At 43.8% G+C, this 23216-nt stretch overlaps 1 protein-coding gene across 2 annotated transcripts in view; it reads left to right on the plus strand.

Moving 5' to 3' along the window:
• Positions 1–23216, plus strand: part of EDA (ectodysplasin A) — a 1522411-nt gene that overhangs the window by 594322 nt on the left and 904873 nt on the right. For both annotated transcript variants that reach the window (XM_086918330.1, XM_086918332.1), the window contains exon 2: positions 12982–13084. In XM_086918330.1, coding sequence (XP_086774456.1) covers positions 12982–13084 — 103 coding nt within the window. The remainder of the gene's footprint in view (positions 1–12981; positions 13085–23216) is intronic.

Genomic DNA, 23216 nt, shown 5'->3' on the forward strand with positions numbered 1-23216 from the left:
TTAATAAAGGCCAAAGATGGCTGCCTGTTTGGGCACAGACAAAAAGTGGGTACCTTATCGGGTACAGGCAGAAGGTGGATTGAACAACAAACAATAAGAACTTGTTAAAGGCAGTAGCTGTTATGAAAATGATTTATGTAGCAAGAATATCAAAAGATTACTGAAAAGAATATCAGCTTGCCTATTCTTTATACTATATGGAATAGCAATCATGTGCAGTCACATGCATGCATGAACATATTAGCATATGCTTTCATCAGCTCTATTCACAGAACCTTGTGGTAGTTACATTTCAGAGAGGCATCTCATTATTCTAATTCCACTTGGATAGATGGAGACAAGACCTAAAAGACAAATCATGGCCAAATAGTAGACACAAATCGTGCAAAAGCGTTTCCTTCAATTTACAGACTTTCACCTAATGATTAGCGATTCATCTCTTGAAACAACCCTACCACCAGCCTTCAGAAAAGTCTGTTCTCTCCTGGGTAGCAAGGCCTCTTGCATCTCCATTTTTCAATCTCAAGATTGCTTGTGCCCTTTTCTGGAATGCCCAAAAGACCAATGGCCTCAGCCAACAGTGGACTGTGAAGAAAAGATTTATCGGACCAGTCCTGCAAGTCATTGCTCTTCAAGAGGGTCTATGAGGTCGAACATGCTTCACAGAGTGCTGTTTTATAAACTTTCTTCGACTCATTGATAAATGAGTTGGGAGCACACATGGGTGAGCTCTTTGTTTAAGGAAAAGGGTTCTCTTCAGAGCAGTAATACCACATCAATATGCTGAGCCGAGGGTATTCCACCTAGCCCTTAAGTTGTTTCCCCCATACAATCTCCGCATCTTCCATTCTTCGGACAGTGGAAAAAGCAATTGTGCAGTACCTCAACAAGGAATCCAGACAATTCCCCTATGTTTTTCACCTATTTCTTTGATCCCAAAATGACTGCTAAAATGAGACAATCTAAGGTGACAATCTGAATTGCTTCAGAAAGGGCAAGCCAGTTGTGGTGCCTGAACCTGATCTACTTGTTGCTGTAACCACACCGGAGGCTTATGTGTTGACTAGAATATTGGGCAAGATCCTCCATTCCGATCTGCCATTCCTGAGGTTTGCTCATCTGAGTACCTGCCGTACTACCAGCTGAAAATAAGAGGACTGCATGAAGAGCCAGAGGATGTTCAAGCATCCTTCTACCTAACCATTATAGACGTTCAAGTGGAAGAGGATTTGTAACTGGTACCCTCAAAAGTATGTGAATCGGAAGATTTGCTAAAAAGAGATTATAGTGTATTGATTTCTTTATTTTGCAAAATTGGACATAAGTTTTCATGTACAAATGTGCATGTGTTTGTTATTTTTGCTTATAGGAAAAGTTCATGTCAGGCATTCTTTTCTATTTTGTCATTATATTATCCGTTTGATCAAAGATTTCTTAGAAAGGCTTCACCCAAATTAAAAGACCTTATCTTCCATGGGAGCTGAAAATTGTCATCTTCAAAATGTGCTGACCACCTATTGAAACCATGCATAATACCAGTCTCTGACATTTGTTATAGAAGGTGGCTTTTCTGGTTACCCTAACTCCTGCCAGTAGGGTATGTGAATTTCAAACTGTGTGTACACAAGAACCATATATGGTGTTCCATTGCAGCAAAGTCTCCCTAAGAATTCAGAATCCCAGAATTCCATCTTAGATAGAAGATTTAAATTGCAGTCTTTTTAAATTTTTTTACAGCGCTTCTAATTAGGGCAGAATATGTCCACAAAACATGTAATTGATAGATGGATAGTGTCATGCATCATTACAACCTATGCATCCAATTCTAATCTGACCTTTACCAGGTGCACCCAAAGGCCATTCTCCCAGAGGAAATGCAGCTACTGCTGCACTGGGACAATTTCACACATAAGGGGGTCACTTGGAAGTCAATTCACATTGTTAGAAAACACTATTGTACTGATGATGTCTTGAGGAAAGATACCCTGAACAGGCCGCTTTCTGTAACCAGTTTATTTGACTTCACGTTCTGTTTATCCTTGTACTGAATCCCTCATCCACTGAAAGATTTTGTTTAGCTTGCTAGCAGGGCTCGACAAATCATAAAAATGTTACCAGAGCTTCAGGTCTAGTAACTTGAATAATGTACTCTACCTAACTGTAATGTACTTGACCCGTGAACTGGTCTCAAATTGTGTGATCCAAGGCAATTCTTTCGTCTTATAGAGCCACCTTTTTCTTTATTATCACATAAGAGAGCACCTTCAAATAAGCAAGTTCACTATTTCTCTGTACAAAAAAACCTCTTTATTTACTAGACTAAGGGCCAGATGTATCACAATTGGATTTTGCGAGTCTATAATAGCAAATTTTACTGATTCGCTATTATAGACTCGCAAAATGCAATGTATGTAGGTTTCAGCAATTTTTTGGAGATTCCTACACATTCCTTATTTGCGACTCGCAAATAAGGAATGGCTTCCTATTCATTTCTATGGGCCTAGAGGCCAAGAGGCCAAGAATGAGAATTGCATGTGCAATTTGCGAGTACCCGATAGGTCCTCGCAAATTGTGCATGCAATTTCAAGGGTGCAAGGGGGCCAAATGGCCACCCTGATGCACCCCTGAAATATGCGTGTGCGCACATGTGGCGCACATACATGCCCTAAGGACATGTATGTGCGCCACATGACACTAAAAAAAATGGTGCATTTTTCTAAGGATTTGCAATTTACCACCAACTTGAAGTTGGAGGTAAATTGTGATTCCTTAAAGGAGGGTCGCAATTTAAAAAGCGCTTCCTGCATTGCATTAAGAGAATCGCAAATTGCGATTCTTTAAATGCATTCGTAAAATAGTAAATCACAAAAATTGTGATTCCCTATTTTGCGATTGCCTTTTGGAATGATACATTCCAAAAGGCGTTTTTCCAGTTCGCAAACGGGCCGATTCTGCGAATCGCCAGTTTACGAAAGGGAATACACTTGATACATCTGGCCCTAAATGTTTGCTCCATGCATAACAAGAATCGAGCCCATATATAGGGTGCACATGATCCCTGGCTTGCCTCTTATTTCACTAATAGCATTATCATCCGGGCAGGAGCAGTAATAATTACCAGTTCATGTTTAAAAAATCACTTTTCATAAATATATTACTAAAGCATGATGTGGTAGCGCACTGTCATTTACAGATAGCATATTTTCCATTGAAATGGCTACAACACTTTCCCACTAACTGTAGTTTTACTGAAAATTGGGTTGGTCTTGGATATGCTGGTGATTTAAGAGGTGAAAGATAACCTTAGAAAGCTATCTAAGTGGTAGCTGTGGAGAGCAGCCTTCGGGCTTAGTCTTTTTTTACAGAGTTTTACATAGCTCGAACTTGACCCGAAACGGGTATCTGAGCGCTTTACATAGCACCAGTTGCATTATATGAGGACACATTCATTTTTGTTTGAGCAAGGGGAGATTAAGTGATTTGCCCAGAATCAGAAGATGTTCAGCGTCATTGCCAAAACTCGTACCCAGTTCCCCAGATTCGAGGTCGACCGCCCTATTCGTTAGGCCAACTCCTCTCCCTTGAAGTTAAGCAGCTTGTTTTACCAGAATGCAACCTTATTTTATTGGTTAAATGAACGGAAAACCACACAGTAGTTATAAAAATATGTATTTATTAATATAACACACTCTAAATACGTCACAGTATCTGCTACACGCAAATACACATAAAGCATAAAATACTGTAGCACAGAAACAATCGTAAGTAGCACTAATACACAGTGGGCTCCAGAGGGAGACCAAACCATATACTAAAATAGTGACATTAAACCCTGTCTTGACTCGAGTCGTGGTTCTTGAGTATGTAGAATCACTGGGACCCCAAGGAACCACCCAATGTGAGTAAGTAGGGACCCCACTTAGGTCGGGTGCAGTGCTGGAACACGAGTGCATGCTTTGTACAATTCTATGGGAGAGTTGCGGTAGCAGTTTTAAATTTTAAGGACCCTTCTAAGTGGACTTCAAAGAAACCCTGTGGAAGTTAGGAGATTGGAGAGCCACCAACCCGTGGATACTGTAGTACCAGAGTTACCTATCCCAGGGAAGCTGGGTGTATAGGTCTGAAGTGGCGTCGGAAACCGCAGTCGGTCTCTATGGAGGACTTCATAGAAGAGCTACTGCTGGGAAGAAGAAAAGTATCTGTTGGTATCCAAAAGTAGATTCTGGATGAAGAGTACCTGAAAGCAGAGGGGACAGAGTCTGGGTCACTCAGGAGTGATCAGGGGCTCGGTAGACAAATTCCTGCTTCTGTCGGGTGCTTCAGGTGCATTGAGGGAGTTCTTGACTCTGCAGCCACAGGAACCAAGAGATGTCGGGGATGACCAGGAGCCGGATGCGAGCTGTCCCACGAAGGATGTCGAGTGCTAAGGGGTCGGTGTCTGGCGGGCGCACCAACAAGCCTTGGCAGTGGCACCCCACGAGGAAGGTCAAGAAAGGTTACAGTTCGGACCAGCAAGGACCAGGAGACTCACCAAATACAGGGGAGTCAGGGCAGGCCTGGGGCAACCAAGGGAGCCGAAGAAAAGCAGTGTTGACCCTCAAGAGGACCCACAGGCTGGAGGCACTGGAGTCGCGAGGGGACCTCTAGCAGTTGCAGCAGCCCAAGGATCAGTCGGTGCACGGAGGCCAGAGTTTTTTGTTGGAAATGGTGCTAGAGGTTGGGGCTCCTCAGAGCCCAGTGCACTTGTTTTGGAAACGCCAACAAGCATATGCACTTGCAAATGTATGTGGTGCACAGAGGTACGGTTATTGTAGCCCCCATGAGGGATTCTGACCTCAAACTTGGTAAGGGGGCAGCTCGGACCTCGAGGTACTTGGAAACCCACCTTCTGTGTTGCTGGAGCCTTTGGGGTCTGTAGGAGCTCAGGAGCAGCAGACCGGTCAATCGTGATGTGGTGCCTGCGGTTGCAGGGGAGTGACTCCTTCACTCCAAGGGAGATACCTTCAGTTGCCCTTGATGCTCCACCGGTCCTGCACGGAGCTTGTATGGTGCACACGCACAGACGATGCTTTGGACGGAGTGGGAGACGAACTCTGGCCCAAACAAAGTCCAGCGAAGACCAGAGTGTCCAGACGGTCGAAGTCAGTAGTTTCTGGTTTAGAATCTTGTCCACGTCGAATCTAGGGTCCTACAGACAGGTACGCCCTTTTGTACCCACGGGAGAGGAATGGACAGATTCAGGGGACTCTCCCAGGGGGGTTTGGACAGTGGGGAGGTTACTCCTATGTCCTTTGTCCAGTTTCGTGCCAGAGCAGGAGACAACGGCTCCCAGGACTGGTTTGAACTGGACTATGCACAGGGACACCAAATGTGCCCCTCATGCAGACTATTGGTCGCTGGCAAGCGCACCCACCCAGCCCTAATACACTAAACCCTATGTGGGAGGTGGTCACACCGCCTCCCTGGGACATGATACCTATTCTGCCTTCCCCTGCTCGAGCTTGGCTCAGCAGCAGGAGGGTGAAATGTGTCTCTGGTTGGCAGCAACCATTTTGTGCTGCCTGGTTCTAGAAGGCTGGTACCAGGAACACCAGAGACTCCACGAAGCTCGCTTCTGAAGGATGGAATCATAGCTCCCACACCGGTCACACGGTGTGGGGGTATGATTCCACAATGTTCGACACCAAATAAGATAGGGTTACTTTCAGCCGTTTCAGAGTTGGTCATCACACGGTTGCATAATGCCACTCTATATGTCGTAAATGGCTGCAGCACTAACAACTCGGGAGAATGGATTCCCTACGTTGCAGGGGTGTATTGCTCATGCAGTGGCACTCTCTCAGTTAGAACCAAGCACCCTGCCTTCAAGATTGTCAAGGCCTGCTAGAGAGATGAATTATAAGTTTTAATTGTAGTGACCCTTAGAGATAGTAAACCTATATCTTAAGTAAGTGGTGCATGCACCAACTTACACAGGCTGAAATGGCAGGCCTGTAGTTCCATTTTGCTTGACCTCTCATGGGTAGCATAATACATGCTTCAGCCCAGGGGAAGCCTCTGGGGTGCCTATGCCATAGGTAGCATATATTAGGTTCTTACAAGGGTACCACAGTATCCAATCTGGAGTGTACCTAAGTACATGACGTAACAGGTTTTGGGAGAAAGCAGATAGACTGGGGTCCTGATTAGCAGGATCCCGGTCAGACTAGTCAAAAATAGTATAACATGAAGCAAAAAGTGGGGTTAACCATAAGAAGTAGAGCCTACTTTCCTACACAGACAAAGTAAAGTGTTCTAATTTGTTTTGATCCTATAAAAATATTGTTTTTTAACACAGAATTACAAGAATGTGTCTTTATAACTTGTGAAATATATTTGAAATGTTTGAACAGTTCACATATTAGCTATTTCAGTGTTGTGTTTGAAAAAAAGCCTGACATCTTACAGCCTTTGCACAGTTCAGGTGTCAAAATCCTCTAACTTCAGTAACAGAAAAAAATAGATGTAGGATGAGAAACCTACTTTTGACCTCTGTCTCTGAAAGCCAGCAAATGTGACAAGATAGCAAGTTTTAAAGGCATCTTTATTGCTGTGTCACTTGTTGCTCGGTATGAATATCATAGAAGATCCTATGAAAGAGGAGGAAAGGTTGATTACTTTTAATCCTAGTTCTCTAACAGGAATATTTATTTTGAGCTCATAAGCAACCCTTCTTTTTTCCTTTGTTCCAAAAGTATGGTTGGAAACTCTAATGGTGTCAAAAGCCTTTCACTGTATTAGTGTGTAAAAGTAACTTGTTGTATGACCCTGAACATCACAACAGAAAAGCAGCCACCTTCTTTAATTCTTAAAGTGCAATTATCCGTGTTGGGGAGAGTGTTAATATATATGCAAGTCTCTGTGTGTTTACAGGCCATTTAAAGCCTACATTTCCTTTATCTCTTGTTTTAAAGAATGGTAAAATCAGTGATGTTTTAGTAAAGTGGTCTGTGTAACTCATTTAGCTACTAAGATGTATTTAGAAAATAAAACATATTCCATAAAAAGTGTTTCGGTGATGTTGCACGTGGACTGAGATATTAATCGATTACAGAGAGCTAGGATTACAAGTAATAAACTTTCCTTACTTTCAGCAGCCTCCAGGTATATAATAGGTCTTGGGCCGATAGAAAGAACTTCCTTTTGTGGTTTAGGTCTTGGGATGATAGGAGGAACTTCCTTTTGTGACTTAACTTTCATTTTGTAATGTGGCCTATTTACTACTATATCACACGGCTAAATGTCCAGTCACGGGTTTGCAGATGAATATTAATTAAGCATGTCACTAGTTGCAACCATCTGTGATTGGCTATGAACACAGGGAAGGTGCCCGCAGGCAACAACAGACCACCGTCCCTCACATTCCCAATAGGAAACAGTTTGTTTTTAAAGCAGCTGTAGTTAGTTAAAGAATCTAGTGCTGCTTTAAAAAAAAAATCCAGTTTGGGAAGACATCATAGGAGTTTTCACTGATCCCTTGGAGAGCTCTCCAACCCCTCAGTGGCTGCCTGACATAATTCCCAAAGTGAAACTGTCCAAGACTGCAGCTTTACCTTTGTAAATATGTTACTGCATCCTTTGAAGTGTCAGTAATTATTCAGGGCCCGATTACGAGTTTCGGCAGAGCAGTCCGGCTGCCATGCTGCCACAACACCGAGACTTACTGGCACCAGTCCCCCAGATAACAACTTAAAAGTAGTTTGGCTGGGGAGGGTGAGGGAGAATGGTGAGCTGGGGGAGTGCCTGACCGCACACGCACCTGTAGGTTACAACTGGGAGGTATTGTGTTTTGTATCTCAAGGCGTCATTCCTAATTTACGTAATGACCGCTGCTATATCTGCCGATAGGAGTGCCATAATGAGGTGAACGACCTGTGTACACATGCTCTAGTCATGAATGCCGTAGTTTTGGGGGGGAGGGGTTCCTATGGGGAGTTGGGGGGTAACCTGTATTAAAGAAAAACGAAAAAGCAGATCAGAATATCCTGCCGTGCAGTCACAGGGCTAGGTTCATGACCTGGCTTGCATGCTACCAGCTACCGCCGCCCGGCCTTCGGGTTGTGGGCTGATGGGCCGTGTATACAGACGTATGATCTTTGATAATGTCGTTGCTTTCTTGGGACTGTTGGCGCAAATGTTATATGCTATCATTGTCTGCAACAAAAGTAAAGTTTTTAAAAAAACAAAAAAGTAGTTTGGCGGGCAGGTGGCATGGCGGTCCCGTGGCAGTGCCTCTTCAAAGGCGGTGGTGACTTTGAAAAAGGCGTGAAGTTAATAGCGTTGATCAGACTGTGAGCAACGTCCCCAAATGCACTCCGTAATTAATGTTTTTGGGAAAAACACTTCATGAGCCGTTTTGTTACAGTCTTCCAATAAAGTTGTTTATTTTGAATTCATTTGTTTTCATTCATTTGATTCTTATCTTTTTTCAAATAATCATGATGTTACGTTCACATCAGAAGAGTCAACAGAACAATATTATTCTTGCCCAATGCATTTCGGGTAGGATGCCCTTCTTCAGGGGATTCCTTTACTGTTAGGAAGAATGTACACAACATAATAAACATCCAGTGTCCTCAAATCTTGTTTGTAAACAAACAGAAGTAATAAAGTGTTTAAACAATAAATGGCCTTATATCCCAGATGGTCTAATTAAAGTGTCAAACAGTCGAAAATCACTACAGTGTGCTGGTGTGTATTTGTGTGACGTGCATAAAACAAGAGTGTCAAAAACGGAAGGTACGAAAAAGTGAATGCGTGTCGTGCAGACACCACTTTATGTCATACAAAATAGGCAAACCCAACGTCTACCAGTCAAGAAATGTGAGAACATACCTAAAATTTCTCAATGCGTGTGGAGCACGTTCTCCAACTTCCATGAAATAATGTAGATTTGTCTAAAACACGATAACCAAAAAATAATAATAAAGTGAAGATTATAAATGGTTTGTGAATACTGTGTGTTTCAATGTGCCAAGGGTGAAAAAAGTAAAGATCACCTACGAAAAGCTTGTTGCTGTATGATCTTGAAAATGCACGTTCTGAATGAGTCTTAAAGGTCTGTGAAAAAACGGGAACAAATACCGTCACCGAGAACCTGTCTTTCCTCGGGTGGTCAAATCCGTACATGAAAAACGCGGACTTATCGAAAGGTAAACGCGAACAAGCTTCTGGCGGTCTGTTGCCGATACTCCCGCAAGTATTCAAAGATGTGTGGGTGGAACAAATACGGAAAACCGGCGCAAGAAGCGCCCACGTGATTTCAGACGCTCCAATGAGAGATTGGTAGTTCCGATGCGATCGGGACTACAATAAGACTAAACAAAGTACTCGAAAGGCGGATGATTGGGGAATGCCGATCGCCACCGTAAAACAAAGTGCGGTTTCTAAGCTTTAAATGTGAAAAAAATAAAAATAAAATTAGAACTCAAGATATCAAATAAAGTACCGAGTGTTTTGTACTATGGGTGAAATTTAGTGTCGACCAACTGGTGAATGTAAAACCTATGCTGTAACTTCCATTGTACATGTCAAAGTGATAATCAACTCATCTTCACATGAAGGTACATACGGATGTGTACATTTAAATGATTGCCTAAAATAAAAGTACATGAAAATGAATATTTCAAATATTCTACCGCACAACTTATGTCATTTGCTGTTTCTCTTTATTCTCGAAAAGCAAAATGGTTAACAGTTTCATTCATGATCAGTGCCCAAAATGTAAATGATGTTTACAGAAAACAATTAAAGTCTATACGGTCATTTAATCCTTTTGGATGGGCAGTACATAAAAAGTTAATCCAGAATACTTCACGGCGCAGTAAATGCTGGGTATTGTCTCTTCCAGGAAGAATCTGTGGTTGTTCCAAAACTAAAAATCGAAGTTGGCTCGGAGTATGATTGTGAGCATTAAAATGAGCCGCCAATGGTGATTTTGCGCTTCTAGTGCGAATGTTACTCTTTTGTTCAGTTAATGTGATTTTGATTTTTCGCTGCGTTTTGCCAACATAAGCTAAGCCACATGGGCATTTAATCATATAGATTAGGTTGCGACTGTCACATGTGGCCGTGACTTTTAATTTTATTGTGGTTCCTCGACTGGGATGTTGGAACTCTTTACCACGCCACAATTGTGGGAACTGTAATGCAATCATAAAAGGTAAAGTTCCTTTGTACGTAGATGGTATCTTGTCTTCTTTGTGATTCAATAATTCCTTGATATTTCTTGTGCGTTGATATGCGAACCTAGGTGGCAAGGAGTATATTCCATTGAAATCGTCCTCCATGGTTAATAGCGACCAGTGTTTAAGGATTATCCTTTTGATTTGGTGACTGTGTGTGGAGTATTTCGAAATGAATACCATCCTTTGCTCATCTTTTGATTTGGTTTGTGGTGTTAGTAAGGTCATGCGGTTCAATTTTTGTGCTTTCAAAGCTGCTTCTTCTAGGATACCCTTTGGATACCCTCGCTCTTCAAATTTGGTCAGGGTCATTTGCATGCTCTCATTGAATGATTCCTCGGTCAATGAAATTCCTTTCAGTCTTAATAGTTGAGAATATGGAAGGTGTTTCTTGAGTGAGTATTGATGAAAGCTTTGAAAGTGTAATAGATTATTCCTATCGGTACTTTTGGTATATACTCTGGTTTCCAATTTCCCATTTACGTTCTGTATCATGACATCCAGAAAATGTATTTGTTCTCTGTGTAAAGTATGTGTGAACCCAATTCTGTCGTTTACTTGATTTAATTTCCATATAGCCTGTATCAAATCTTGAAATCTTTTGTCTGACCCTTTCCATAAGATGAAAATGTCATCTATATACCTTTTGTTCAGAAGAAGGTTGTTTGATCATTCATGATTGTTCAAAATATTGTCGAGCTCAAATTGATACATGAAAATGTTAGCGTATGCGGTAGCCGCACAATTTTCCCTCGATGTTCCAGATGATTGAATGAAAAATTGATTGTTCCATGTAAAATAACTAAGGTAAAGCGTAAAGTGTAATAGATTCATGATGAATGTTTTCAAATCTTCTTTCATATCCGTCAACATTAGGTGCGATGTCACTGCTTCCAATCCTAAATTGTGTGGAATTGAAGTATATAAAGCATTAACATCGAACAAAAAGGCACCACAATGGAATCAATGAATAATAATGTATTGCGTGACTACTTAAAATCATTACAGTAAAAAGTAGTTCAAATGATCACATTTAAAATTGGTCTTAAATTCCAGAGTGCTTCGTAACACCTTCAATTTGAAATATATGATAAATTGTCTCTCTTCCCAGCGACTTGTTGCTGGCTAAGGTGTTTTTTTGTGACAAAATTGAAGCAGGACGACAGTAAAAGTTTTGCAAGTATTTGATTTGAGGTCTGCAATTAAGTGCCAGTGCTTTTGAAAGGTCACATATACCATGTGAAAGGTGACTGTAGTTTTTTATTAACATGTCCGTGGAACAATATGTGGGCTGTGTGGAGTCGAGCGCCCATGATGGCGTTGGTTCTTGCCGGCATTAGGTCATAATACTGATGTTGGGCCATTATGGAGCATAAGGCTCGTCTAGCGATTGATCGCTTCCTGCTACAGCCGTTTTGTCTTTTAGAAGGGTGTTCGTCTAGCGATTGATCGCTTCCTGCTACAGCCGTTTTGTCTTTTAGAAGGGTGTGGGTGTGCTGTACAAATTTCCCTAACATAGCCATGTCTGCCACAGTGTCCAAGGTGTACAGTAAGCGAGCGGCTTTGTTGGCTGTGCGAGGGCCCTTTTGGAGAAAAATTGGCATGGGAAGTGTTTAACGGGTCTGTCGCAATGCCGGGCAGCATAGAAGTATGTGGGCTAATGATCCTCTTTTGTATTTGCTCAGTCTGCACTCTATGATGCATCCAAGGGACTTCCAGGATTGATACAGTTCTCTTATGGGGAGCAGGGACAGCCTTGCTGCTAAGATTTGATTTAAGACCGGTTTCCCCACAGCCTGGTTGAGTTGAGGCGTCATTGTTCGGATTGTTTGCGGCAGTTTCGTGGAGATCGTTTGCTTGGAGAGTCGTCGAGTCGAGATCACGAGCCCAAACACGTCATAGTTTTTTTATTATGGTTTTAATAGATGTCTAGTCAATTATATGTAGGCACCGCAATAAGAACACCTCACAAGGTTCCTGCATGGCATGTACTATAAAGTCCATGCCGTGCAGGAACTAGTTTGCATGCACACAGGGGAGCACATACTTTGCCCCCTGTGTGCATCCACGTGGCGTGAGGCACCAGGGAGCCCTTTAGGTCCACCTTTGTTTCCTCCCTGCCACGGTTTTCATGGCAGTGCGGAAAAACACATTATATGTTTGGCGGGACTGTGGCAGTCCTGCCAAGTGTATTGCTCCCTTAAGACCACCAAGCCGCCGCCAGGGAAAGGCGGTTACCTGGCGATATTGACAGTCCCATGGCGGTCTGACCTCCCATATCGTAATGGGGCAATCGGACCGCTGGTGCAGCAATGGTCGGACTGCTACCACGAGTCTGGCTGTCCTCGGACTATACACTAATAATAAGGCCCTCAATGGTTTGCGACCACAGTTGTGAAGGGAATTGCTTGATTCATCTCATTACGAATTGCAGATAGGAGGGGATGCCAATTTGAGGCCCTATCCTAATGAGTCTCAAAACCCCTTTTGCAATTCAGAAAGGGATTTCTGACTCAAAACGATTTGGCACATTTAAAAAAAACATTTTGTGGTGGCAAATCTTGTGATTCTGCAAACCACAAGGTTTAGGTTCACCACAAACTAGTTTCGTATATGAGGCTACATGTAATTTAAATTTGCTTTTCCCAGTCAGAAGCTTTACAAACATCTTGTAATTTTAACGTTCCCTTGCTGTTTTGTCCATTTTCTCCATAATCCCCTTTCTGCAAAATTAAACCTTTTGTCTTTGTTCTTACAGTTGGCATTGCTGAATCGTCTTGGTTCTGAGGTAGAAGCACATCTAGAAGTGAGCAAACATGTCCGTAGAAGTAAGCGGAGCAAACTGAGTGAAGGGTCAGAAGGTAAGCGGTAAATCATGCTCTTATCAAGATCTTTAGTTTTTTGGACTTTGAGGACTATGGTATATTGAAGTTTACCTAAACTGTCTTTAATAATAATTTTAAATACAGTACTAAATGCAGTTACTGTGAATGCATTTATTTTTCATTGAGCCGGGCAATAGCACACATTTAACAATAGGCAAGTGAAGGATGATTGGCTTATGGGTGGAGCCTATAGAAAAGTTACCCTGGAAGCCTCTAACCATTACCTTCCTGTAGGCTTCTTTTCTACATCTCATTGGTGGACTTTTTAGGTTATATACTAAGCCTTCCTTTTTTCAATGCATGCTTATTGGCTGCTCACTCCTGGTGGGCACTATGTAGATCATATGGCATGTTTATCTGCAATGAGTACAGGCCACTGGCTTCTCTTCGGTTGCTACTGGGAAGGCTGTATCGGGGCCCTTGAATCCAGACAAAAAAATAATGTAAAGTGCTAATGGTCTAACCCGGACTGATCCTCCCCTCATCACACATCGAGATGCAGGGACCCGTAACAGTATAAGAGCACTACTCTTGTCACTCACCCACTACACCGACATACTTTTCACACAGGCCATTCTGCAATTCAACGCTCTTCCTACTCAGCACCCCTCAACCCCTTGTGCAGCATGTTACCCATATTCTAATGTGCTTATACACTTCAAAAGGGGTAAGTAGCACTATGTGTATTCAACTGCATGAAAATGGAATAAAATCTATCTGCCAAAGATATTCCTTTGACACGGAGGCAGATTCATCTTTTATATCAACCAGAAAGGTGTAATAGATACAGAGACATTTTACAGTCCAATGGTATTTTGACATAGCTATAAAATCAACACAGGAGTGACTTCTAGACTAAAAAGCTGGGTTTAATATATGGTATAGGGGGCATTTATGGGCAGTTTTATGATAAAAACTATTTAATAACATTATAACGACCTATTAGAGTATCCAGTTTTGAGTGGCATTCACATGTAACAAGGTCAGGAGTTAACATTTTCCTCCGTATATACGTTAGTCAATATGACTTAAAGCTATTATACCCTCAGAATCACAATTATTTTCCCAGTGGAAGAGAAAGGATTGTTATGAGGATATACCCACTCCCCCACTCACATTTTCCACTAACCTCCAATTGAGAAGCTTTCTTTTCAGTGAATTTAAAGAAAACCAAAAGTACATTCATGGTCCCATTAGTTAGGATCTCCTCCCAACATTCTTCTTCCACTCAACACTGTTTACAAATATTGCTATCTTTGTCTCATCTGCATTCCAATATCTTTTAGATGAGGTGCATTCTCAAAGCTTACAGGCTTACCCAAAGATGTAGTGAGCTGCCAATTAAAGTGTGGGGCTCGTCAGGTTGAAGTTGGTTACCAAATGCCAACTATAATGGCATCTAAAAAAGACAAGAACAAAAGCAAGCATGGGCAATCTGTTTCTCTCGTTTATTTTAAGTTTGGTCCATGGTCTGTGTGTCTATAGTGTCCCAGGTGATCACCCAGAAGTAATTCCTTTTAGTGGGCTCTCCCAAACGCTATTTCACTAGGCTAGATGGCCCTCATCTAGTCCTGACAGTGTTATGTCATTCTGTTTTTCTTTTCTTATCCAACTTTCATCACTTTAAGCGCAGGGCATCCTATGCCCTTGCTTGCTTCATGCTAGTGACACCCTTCCATACCTCCACATGGAGAGCCTCCGACTTCAGCCCTGCCCATCTGATCACCTCCACCCTCCTCCTTTCAGTTGTCTGCTCTGCTCCTTTCAGTTGCATGCCTTTTTGCCGCATTCCATTGAATGGCTATGCTGCTTTTGGCCAACAGAAATGCCAGGCCTAGGAATTTACTATTGATTTTCTTCTGGGAGTGGGCCATCAAATTTAATAAGCAGGTTTCATTACTGAGCAGATTTCCCCTGCCTGTGATTTCTACCATTCTGTTGACTACTGCCCAATACTTATTTATCCCTGGCCTGCTCCACAGCACATTGGCAAGTGTCCCCTTCCTCAGTTCTGCAACACAGACGTTCTGCAGTTGGCATCTTGAAGATCTTAGAAGGAATGCATGGGGTATATTGAACTGTAGTAGTTTGAACCATACGTTTCTGGATAGTTTTAGCATTTGCAACTACCAAAGGAAAAGGGTTCTACGTGCGACGGATTAATTGCGCTCAGCTGAGTACCTGTCTATGTGGTAAGTTGTTTGACTAATTGGTGCTACAAGGGGAGGGGTGACCCTAACCACCCCTCGAGAGCTGTTGTACAGAACAACAACCGTAATTACAAAACAGTCCCTGTGCACACACAAGTAAATATACATATAGCAAGTACAATTTCAGAACATTTCCAATTGGTAAGAAGTAAAATGAAGGGTGAAGCCTTGTAGGTCTTGATGCTTTAATACTTGAAACAAGACAACGCCAGCCGACACGTGTTTCGTCTGAGTACAAATAAACTCGGACTCTTCAGGGCTTACTTCCAATGGAAGCAAGTGGAACAATCCCTGAACCGGTGATAATTCCAACCCGGTTCGGGTGTTGATCATTTCTCAAATAGTTTTCAGAAAAATCGCATAGTTGACGATCAAGCGGAGTCTGTTCTGTGCGTAGAAAATTAACCCTTATATTTCGGGCTGAATGCAATGTAGCCGTACTGTTACTCTTAGAGGCAGACTAAATAAAAGGTATCTTCCCGATGTACGGTGTGTGTATCAAAATTCGTAGAGTTTCGGTTCAATGCAGCAATTTCCGCCATCATACGAGAACGCCGAAATAGTCGTGAGGCAGACTAACAGATTCACAGACCATTATGGGATTGGCACCAGTTTGAACCAAAACTCTACGAATTATCACCGGTTCAGGGATTGTTCCACTTGCTTCCATTGGAAGTAAGCCCTGAAGAGTCCGAGTTTATTTGTACTCAGACGAAACACGTGGCGGCTGGCGTTGTCTTGTTTCAAGTATTAAAGCATCAAGACCTACAAGGCTTCACCCTTCATTTTACTTCTTACCAATTGGAAATGTTCTGAAATTGTACTTACTATATGTATATTTACTTGTGTGTGCACAGGGACTGTGTTTTTTAGTTTTAGCATTTACCGGAGTATCATCACCCAATCAGTGTTATCTATGTTCCTTGGAAGATGCTGCAACCATTCTTTCTTTAGACCTTTCGCATTTCCTTTTGTCTGTGCTATTTGGGCCCTGCGTAGCATTGTTACAAGTTGCCCAACTCTACCAGTTGTCAGGATCTGCTGTAGCATTTTTTGTGTGTTTCTCCCTGCTATCCCTTCTTACTGGCTGTTTCAGTGATTAAGCTATTTTGCCAGAGAAATTGTCCTCCTGCTATACCTTTCCTCTATAAAGTCGTAGCACCTCTTAGCTCTGCAGCCTCACCGCTGTGAAATGATCTCCCCCCTTAATATCAGACAAATTCAGGATCTACTTCAATTTAGGACGCAACTGAAAACGTGGCTGTTCCCTAGAGAGGAATAACCCAAAAAGACACTGTCAGGACAGTATTCTCTTCATACATTTTTTTTCTTTCTTATTTCTCTCTCTGCATTTGCTAGTTTGTCTCTTTTCCTGCTCCTTTTTTCCCAGCACTTTTGACATCTTTCTAGCACTTTGACATCTTGGTAACTCGCAGCGCCAGGATACCCTTTGGGTGACAGTAGGCTATATAAATACTATTTACATTACATTACATTACCTTTACTCTTGGAAATTAAAGGAAGGTAGTCTGGCTCCCTCCAAAACGAACTCCAGATGGCGTGGCTAGCTCTCGAGTTCCCTTCCATCTTTTTTTTTTTTCGAGCTAATGTGGGAAGCCTGCATAATATGTGCTGTACTATTCATCAACAGAGGACCTTTAGGACAAAGTTCAGGTTCCTTATAAAAACTTTTGAGGAGAATCCTGCTCTGTCCTTTTGGCCATAAAATTGTGAGGTGTGTAGTAACTCAATATTACTATGCTTTGGATGAGAGCAATTGACAATATTTCGAAATGGAAGTTACCATGGCCCAGGAACATTTGCTGAACATTATCATTCAAAACTACTATTAAAAGCGGGGCTAGTAGTACAGTTTGAAGCAAGCTCCCCTTCTCCCTGTTTGGTATTCTGCCCTGTATAAGTGATTTCTCTTACACAGTTTCTGTAAACCCACCTGAATATGCCGTACTGTGTCAATAATTCCATCTTTTAAAAGGAAGAAGCAGTATTGGCGAACCTTGCTTGGTGAATCAAACTCCCAGGTATACTTTGCAATAAGTTATTTTGGTCCGCTTCATAAATGGGATCCTGCATCGTAGGATCTTCATGGAAGTCATGAAGGTCGAATAATTCCTGCGGGAGAGGACAAGGTGGATGCAAGGACCTGACAACTTAGGTCACAACAAGCACACGAGGCACTGATGTGTATTTCAATGCTCACCCCGCACCTCAACTAAGGATTTGCTGGGTCGAATTTTTGGCACCACAGGTACTATTGACTATTGCCCCAGTATTGGAACTTTCATAGATTCCCATGCTTTGTCGGGGTGGGAGCCTCTGTAAATAAAAAATACCATAGCAGTAAGTATAAAAGAGAAAACTAGGTCTAGGCCTCATCTCATTTTGTAGCTTGTCCACCTCTTTTTGTAAAAGAGACCAAGAATTCTGTAACAACCAATCAGAACAGCCTCACCCCTTAGAACCCTCCTGAGAGAGCCTCAGAGCCTCAGATTTTTCTCCAACAACACGTTGTGCTAGGGAGTCTCCACTGAGCTCTGCTCAGATTTTTTCTTCAACTTGGATTCTTTTACTTTTCTTCAAATTTACAATGTCTGACAAGGAGAAGAAGGCACTATTTAGAGCTTGTGCTACTTGTTCAAAAAAGAGGCTGTTTGTGGAGGACAAGCATGATGACTGTATCTACTGCTTGTACCCGGACCACAAGGCCACAGATTGTAAGATCTGTAGGACTTTCTCGACGAAGACCTTGAGAGACAGGGAGGGCCGCCTGTTAACTTGGCTGCAAAAGATGAAATCACGTAAAGAAGTTATTTCATCTGACGATGAGGACTCTTCATCAGCTGCGTCCTCCAGAAGATCCAGAAAGAGGGGTAGGTCATCCCCTTCTACTTCTACTGAGCCACCTGTCAAATCCTTACAAAAGACCTCTGATAGGTCTGAAAAGGTTAGTCCCATTAAATCTCCTCACCGAGGTGAAAAGGAGAGGCTGGGACAGGCTGCGGAATCAGACACAGCAAATAGGGTGAAAAAAGACGTTTCTGTTACTTCTCTGCCATTTCAGAAGGAGAAGGAAAGCAAGAAACCTTCTACTGTCTCTCAGGAAGGAAAGCCTGACAAAAAACCACATCCGTCGACGACGAAATCAGCAGGTACCTCGACGACAGCTTCAAAGAAAAACCATAGTTCTCGTATAGCTCCGTCGACGGTTCCGTCGACGGTGGCGTCGTCGACGTTTAAAGTGCCTGTTTCCTGCTTGTCGACGATGGTGTCTACATTCTCGACGTCGACGATTAGGACAACGAAGGTAGTGTCGACAGCGGCGACAAGGACGACGTCGACGACAGCAGCTTTCATGGTGATGACGACAAGCTCGTCGACTATCAATCCACCGGCGACGACGAAAACTCCATCGACGAGATCCATTCCTCCGTCGACTGTCCGGTCGTCGACGATTACGCCGACGAGTCCGGCAACGACGAGTTCGTCGACGAGGTCGTCGACGAGGTCGTCGACGATCCAAAAACTTCGCATTTCCTTAAAAAGGCAACAAATAACCCCTGAGATGACCTCTCCTAGACGAGTAACAACTTTGCCTACCACTCTGTTATTCGATGAGGAGTCTGATGACGAAGGTGATGATGGTCCTTATGGGGATGCCTGCAGCCCATCGGACTTACAAGTAAAGTGCCAGGATACAGATTCTGAGGAATATTATGATACAGGACGCCAATATGTACAGCAAGACAGGCCTCCACAGAACGTACGTCAGGAGATGGTGGCAATGCCGTCTTCTTTAATTACGGATTTGCAGTTAATGTTGCAGGATTATAGGAATAGGTTTCCATCGCAACCTGCAGTACAACAGGAGCATCCTCTTTCTCCGCCTATTCCGACTGCTCCTGCGGTGGCAGTGACACCTGTAGTTTCACGAGTTGCGGAACCAGAACCCAGAGAGAGTTACCAAGAGGTGGTGACCGTTCAAGATGACTGTCTCCTCTGATGAAAATCTTCAGAAAAGATCCTTCTCATGATCCAGATAAAGGTTATGATGATGATGACCTTCAGGATCCGGATGCGCCAGTGCCGGATACTGCTACCTCCCCTCCAGTTGACATTGGAGGTTTCCATAACCTTATGGAAAGGGCGTCTAAGAGATTTGGCCTGCTGATTACTTCTGTTCAGACAGACTGCTTCCTTTATGACTTTAAGGAACCTTACAGAGGGTCTGTTCGGTCAATCCCAATAATAGAGCATGTATGGTCAGAAGGTATTAAGGTCATGCAATATCCTGCAACAGTCATCCCTGTTCTTCCCCGGCTGGAGAAGAAGTATAAAGCGCCAGAGGGCAGTCCAGCTTGCTTAATTGGACAACCAAAACCGGATTCCGTCTTTTCCCAAGCTGCACAAAGCAAGTCTAAAAACCCATCAACACCACTTACAACACCGTCAGACAAAGAGGGGAGACGGCTGGACAATGTGGGCAAAAGATTCTCTACCATGGCCAGCCTACTAGTTCAAGCTTCTAATGCTCTTGCCATCTTGAGCAGGTATGATCGCCAGATGTGGTGCGATTTATCCCCGTTTGTGGATCAGCTTCCAGAGGCAGCGAAAGATGAGGCCAGGAAGGTTCTGATGGAAGGAGAGCGTTTCTCTTCGGAGGTGATAGATTGTGCTATGGACATAGCGACTACTGCTTTTCATGCCCTGGCGGGTTCAGCTGTGTTAAGGCGCCAGGGCTGGCTGCGGGCAACCTGGTTTCGCCAGGAGGTCCAGAACAAAATTTTAGACTTGCCATACGATGGGGACATGCTTTTCGGAAAGCATGTGGATGAGGCCCTTCAAGGCATCAAAAAGGACACGGACACGGCGAAGTCCTTGGGGTCATTGAACTACCGCAAAGTTCCATTCAAAGGTGCGAGAGGGAGAGGTTTTTCCTCATACAGAGGTGGCAACCAGCAGCGGTACTCATTATATTCGCAATCCTCCCAGTCCAATACTTCAATCAAAGCCAAGGCCAGTCGGCGTCTTTCTTTTGCCAATCACAGAGAGGGCGTCAAAATTGTCAAGGACGGGATAACTCCAAACGTCAATAGCGGCCTCACGGCTCTTTCTGCTGTTCCTACCCCTCCGATGACATCAGTGGGGGGCAGGATTTCTCATTGTCTAAGCAGTTGGAAGGGCATTACATCAGACCAGTGGGTCTTGAATATCGTTCCGAGTGGCCACACGTTGGAATTTCAACATCTTTCTCCAAACAGAGCTCCAGGCGCCAACAAGTCCAAACATCTGGGACTGCTACGTCTTGAAGCCCACCAGCTTTTCCTCAAGGGGGCAATAGAACCTGTACCTCTCTTACAAAGGGGGAAAAGGTTTTATTCCAGGTTCTTCCTGGTTCGCAAAAAAACAGAAAAAAGGCGCCCCATATTAGATCTACGGGAGCTCAACACCTATCTCATCAAGCTATCCTTCAGGATGGTCACTCTCCAGCATATTCTTCATCTGCTAAATCCAGGAGACTAAATGGCGACTCTGGATTTAGAGGATGCTTATTTCCATGTGCCGATCCATCCAGCTCACAGGCAATACTTGCGCTTCACAGTAGGGAAGAGCCATTTTCAGTTCAAAGTACTTCCTTTTGGTCTCCGGTCTGCACCAAGGATATTTACAAAGGTGTTGGCTCCAGTGGCAGCATTCCTCAGGAAACAATCTCTGGAAGTTTTTCCCTACCTGCACGACTGGCTGGTCAAGGCTCCATCTTTCCAGGGAATGTCCAAAGCCATTACGACCTGCATTCAACTGTTCAACCACCTGGGCCTTCGGCTCAACAAGGACAAATTGGTTCTTCAACCATCCAGGTCAGCAAAGTTTCTGGGATCCATTCTGGGCACGAAACGCTGCAAAACTTACCCAACGGAGGAACGTCAAAACAAATTGATGCTATCGGCTAGCCTCTTGCTAAAGAGGACATTCCTGTCAGTGCGGCTCTACAAGTCCCTGCTCGGATCAATCTCATCCTGCATACCATTGATTCCACATTGCAGGCTGCGAATGCATCCACTGCAAGAGCAGCTCGACAAACAATGGTGCCAGGCGGAGGGCTCTTTCGACGACAGGATTACGGTAACTCCAGCAATGAAAAGAGCATGCGGCTGGTGGTTGGTGAAAGACAACATCGCAAAAGGATTAACATTCACGCTTCCTCCGTCCCCCATGGGTCTCACCACATATGCCTCATTAGAAGGCTGGGGAGCGGTGCTCCAAGAACTTCACGTGAGCGGTCACTGGGATCCAGTTCAACGCAAGTGCCACATCAACCTGTTAGAACTCAAAGCCATTCGATTAGCCTTGCAGGCTTTTTTGCCACGAATTCAGAATTGTTCAGTGCTGGTCCAGACAAACAACACAACGGCCATGCACTATATCAACAAGCAGGGCGGGACGAGATCCCAGATCCTCTCCAGAGAAGGTCAGCTGATTTGGGATTGGGCGATTCTTCACAATATTGCTCAGACAGCAGAACATCTTGCAGGTTCCCCCAATATAACAGTGGATGCGCTGAGTCGTCAGAAATCGATCAGTCACGAATGGGAGTTAGACCAAACCATTCTGGAGGAGGTGTTCTCGGTCTGGGGGACCCCGACCATAGACCTGTTTGCAACCCCGGAGAACACCAAATGCCGATTCTATGCAAGCAGGGATCACCATCCGGGGTCCTTGGGGAACGCGCTTTCGATTGCCTGGTATGGCGCATTCGTTTACGCTTTTCCTCCGATACCACTAATCCCGAGGTTGTTCAGGAAAGCCAAGGTGGAGCCGTGCAGAATGATCTTGATTGCACCGGCGTGGCCCCGACAGTTCTGGTACACAGAACTCCTCCTGCTTTCTCAGGACCATCCAATTCGCCTACAACCAGTTCCTTCTCCGTTGACGAGGTCTCAGGGTCAAGTATTCCATCCGGACCCGAGCTCGCTTCACTTGACAGCGTGGCTCCTGAGTACAGGGAATTTCAGAATTTGAACCTCACTAAGGAGTGTAGGGACATCTTGTCTCAAGCTCGAGCTCCAAGTACGAACAGAACTTATAGGGCAAAATGGAAAAGGTTCTGCCTTTGATGTCAGAAACAACATCTTCACCCTTACACTTCAGCTCCACATCAGATTTTGCCATATATCCTATCGCTGGCTAAATCTGGATTGGCTCATTCTTCTGTTAAAGTTCATCTGGCAGCCATCTCGAGGTTCAGAGGGACGTCTTCAGGTCCTTCGCTTTGGTCCGCTAGGATTGTCAAGCAGTTCTTGAAAGGCCGGTTCAGGGTTTTTTCTCCAGTCCGTCCTCCTCCACCAGTCTGGCAACTTAATTTGGTCTTGGCTCAGCTAATGAGAGCACCATTTGAACCCATTCACAAAACAGACCTTAAATTCCTGTCTTGGAAGCTAGCTCTTCTTTTGGCATTGACATCGGCCAGACGGATTAGCGAGCTCCAGGCACTGACAATCGTGGAGCCCTTCCTACAATTCAAGCGGGATGTCCTGATCCTACGGACAAATCCAAAGTTCATCCCGAAGGTTCCGTCTGAATTCCATCTGAATGAACCGTTGATTTTGAAGTCTTTTTTTCTCGCGACCTGCTACTCCAGCAGAGAGGTCCTTACATTCTTTGGATGTTCAGAGGTGTTCAAAGTTCTATTTGGAGCGCACAAAACCTTTTAGGAAATCCTCACAGCTGTTCGTTTCCTACAGTGCCCCGCGGAAGGGATTTCCGCTGTCCAAACACAGCATTTCTCGCTGGATCTCCAGTGCTATTCAGTTCTGCCATCAAGAAGTGGGCAAACCGCTCGAAAGAAGAGTCCGTGCACATTCTACAAGATCAGTGGCATC

This window comes from Lissotriton vulgaris, chromosome 4_1 (assembly GCF_964263255.1).
Source record: "Lissotriton vulgaris chromosome 4_1, aLisVul1.2, whole genome shotgun sequence".
Classification (NCBI taxonomy): Eukaryota; Metazoa; Chordata; class Amphibia; order Caudata; family Salamandridae; genus Lissotriton; species Lissotriton vulgaris.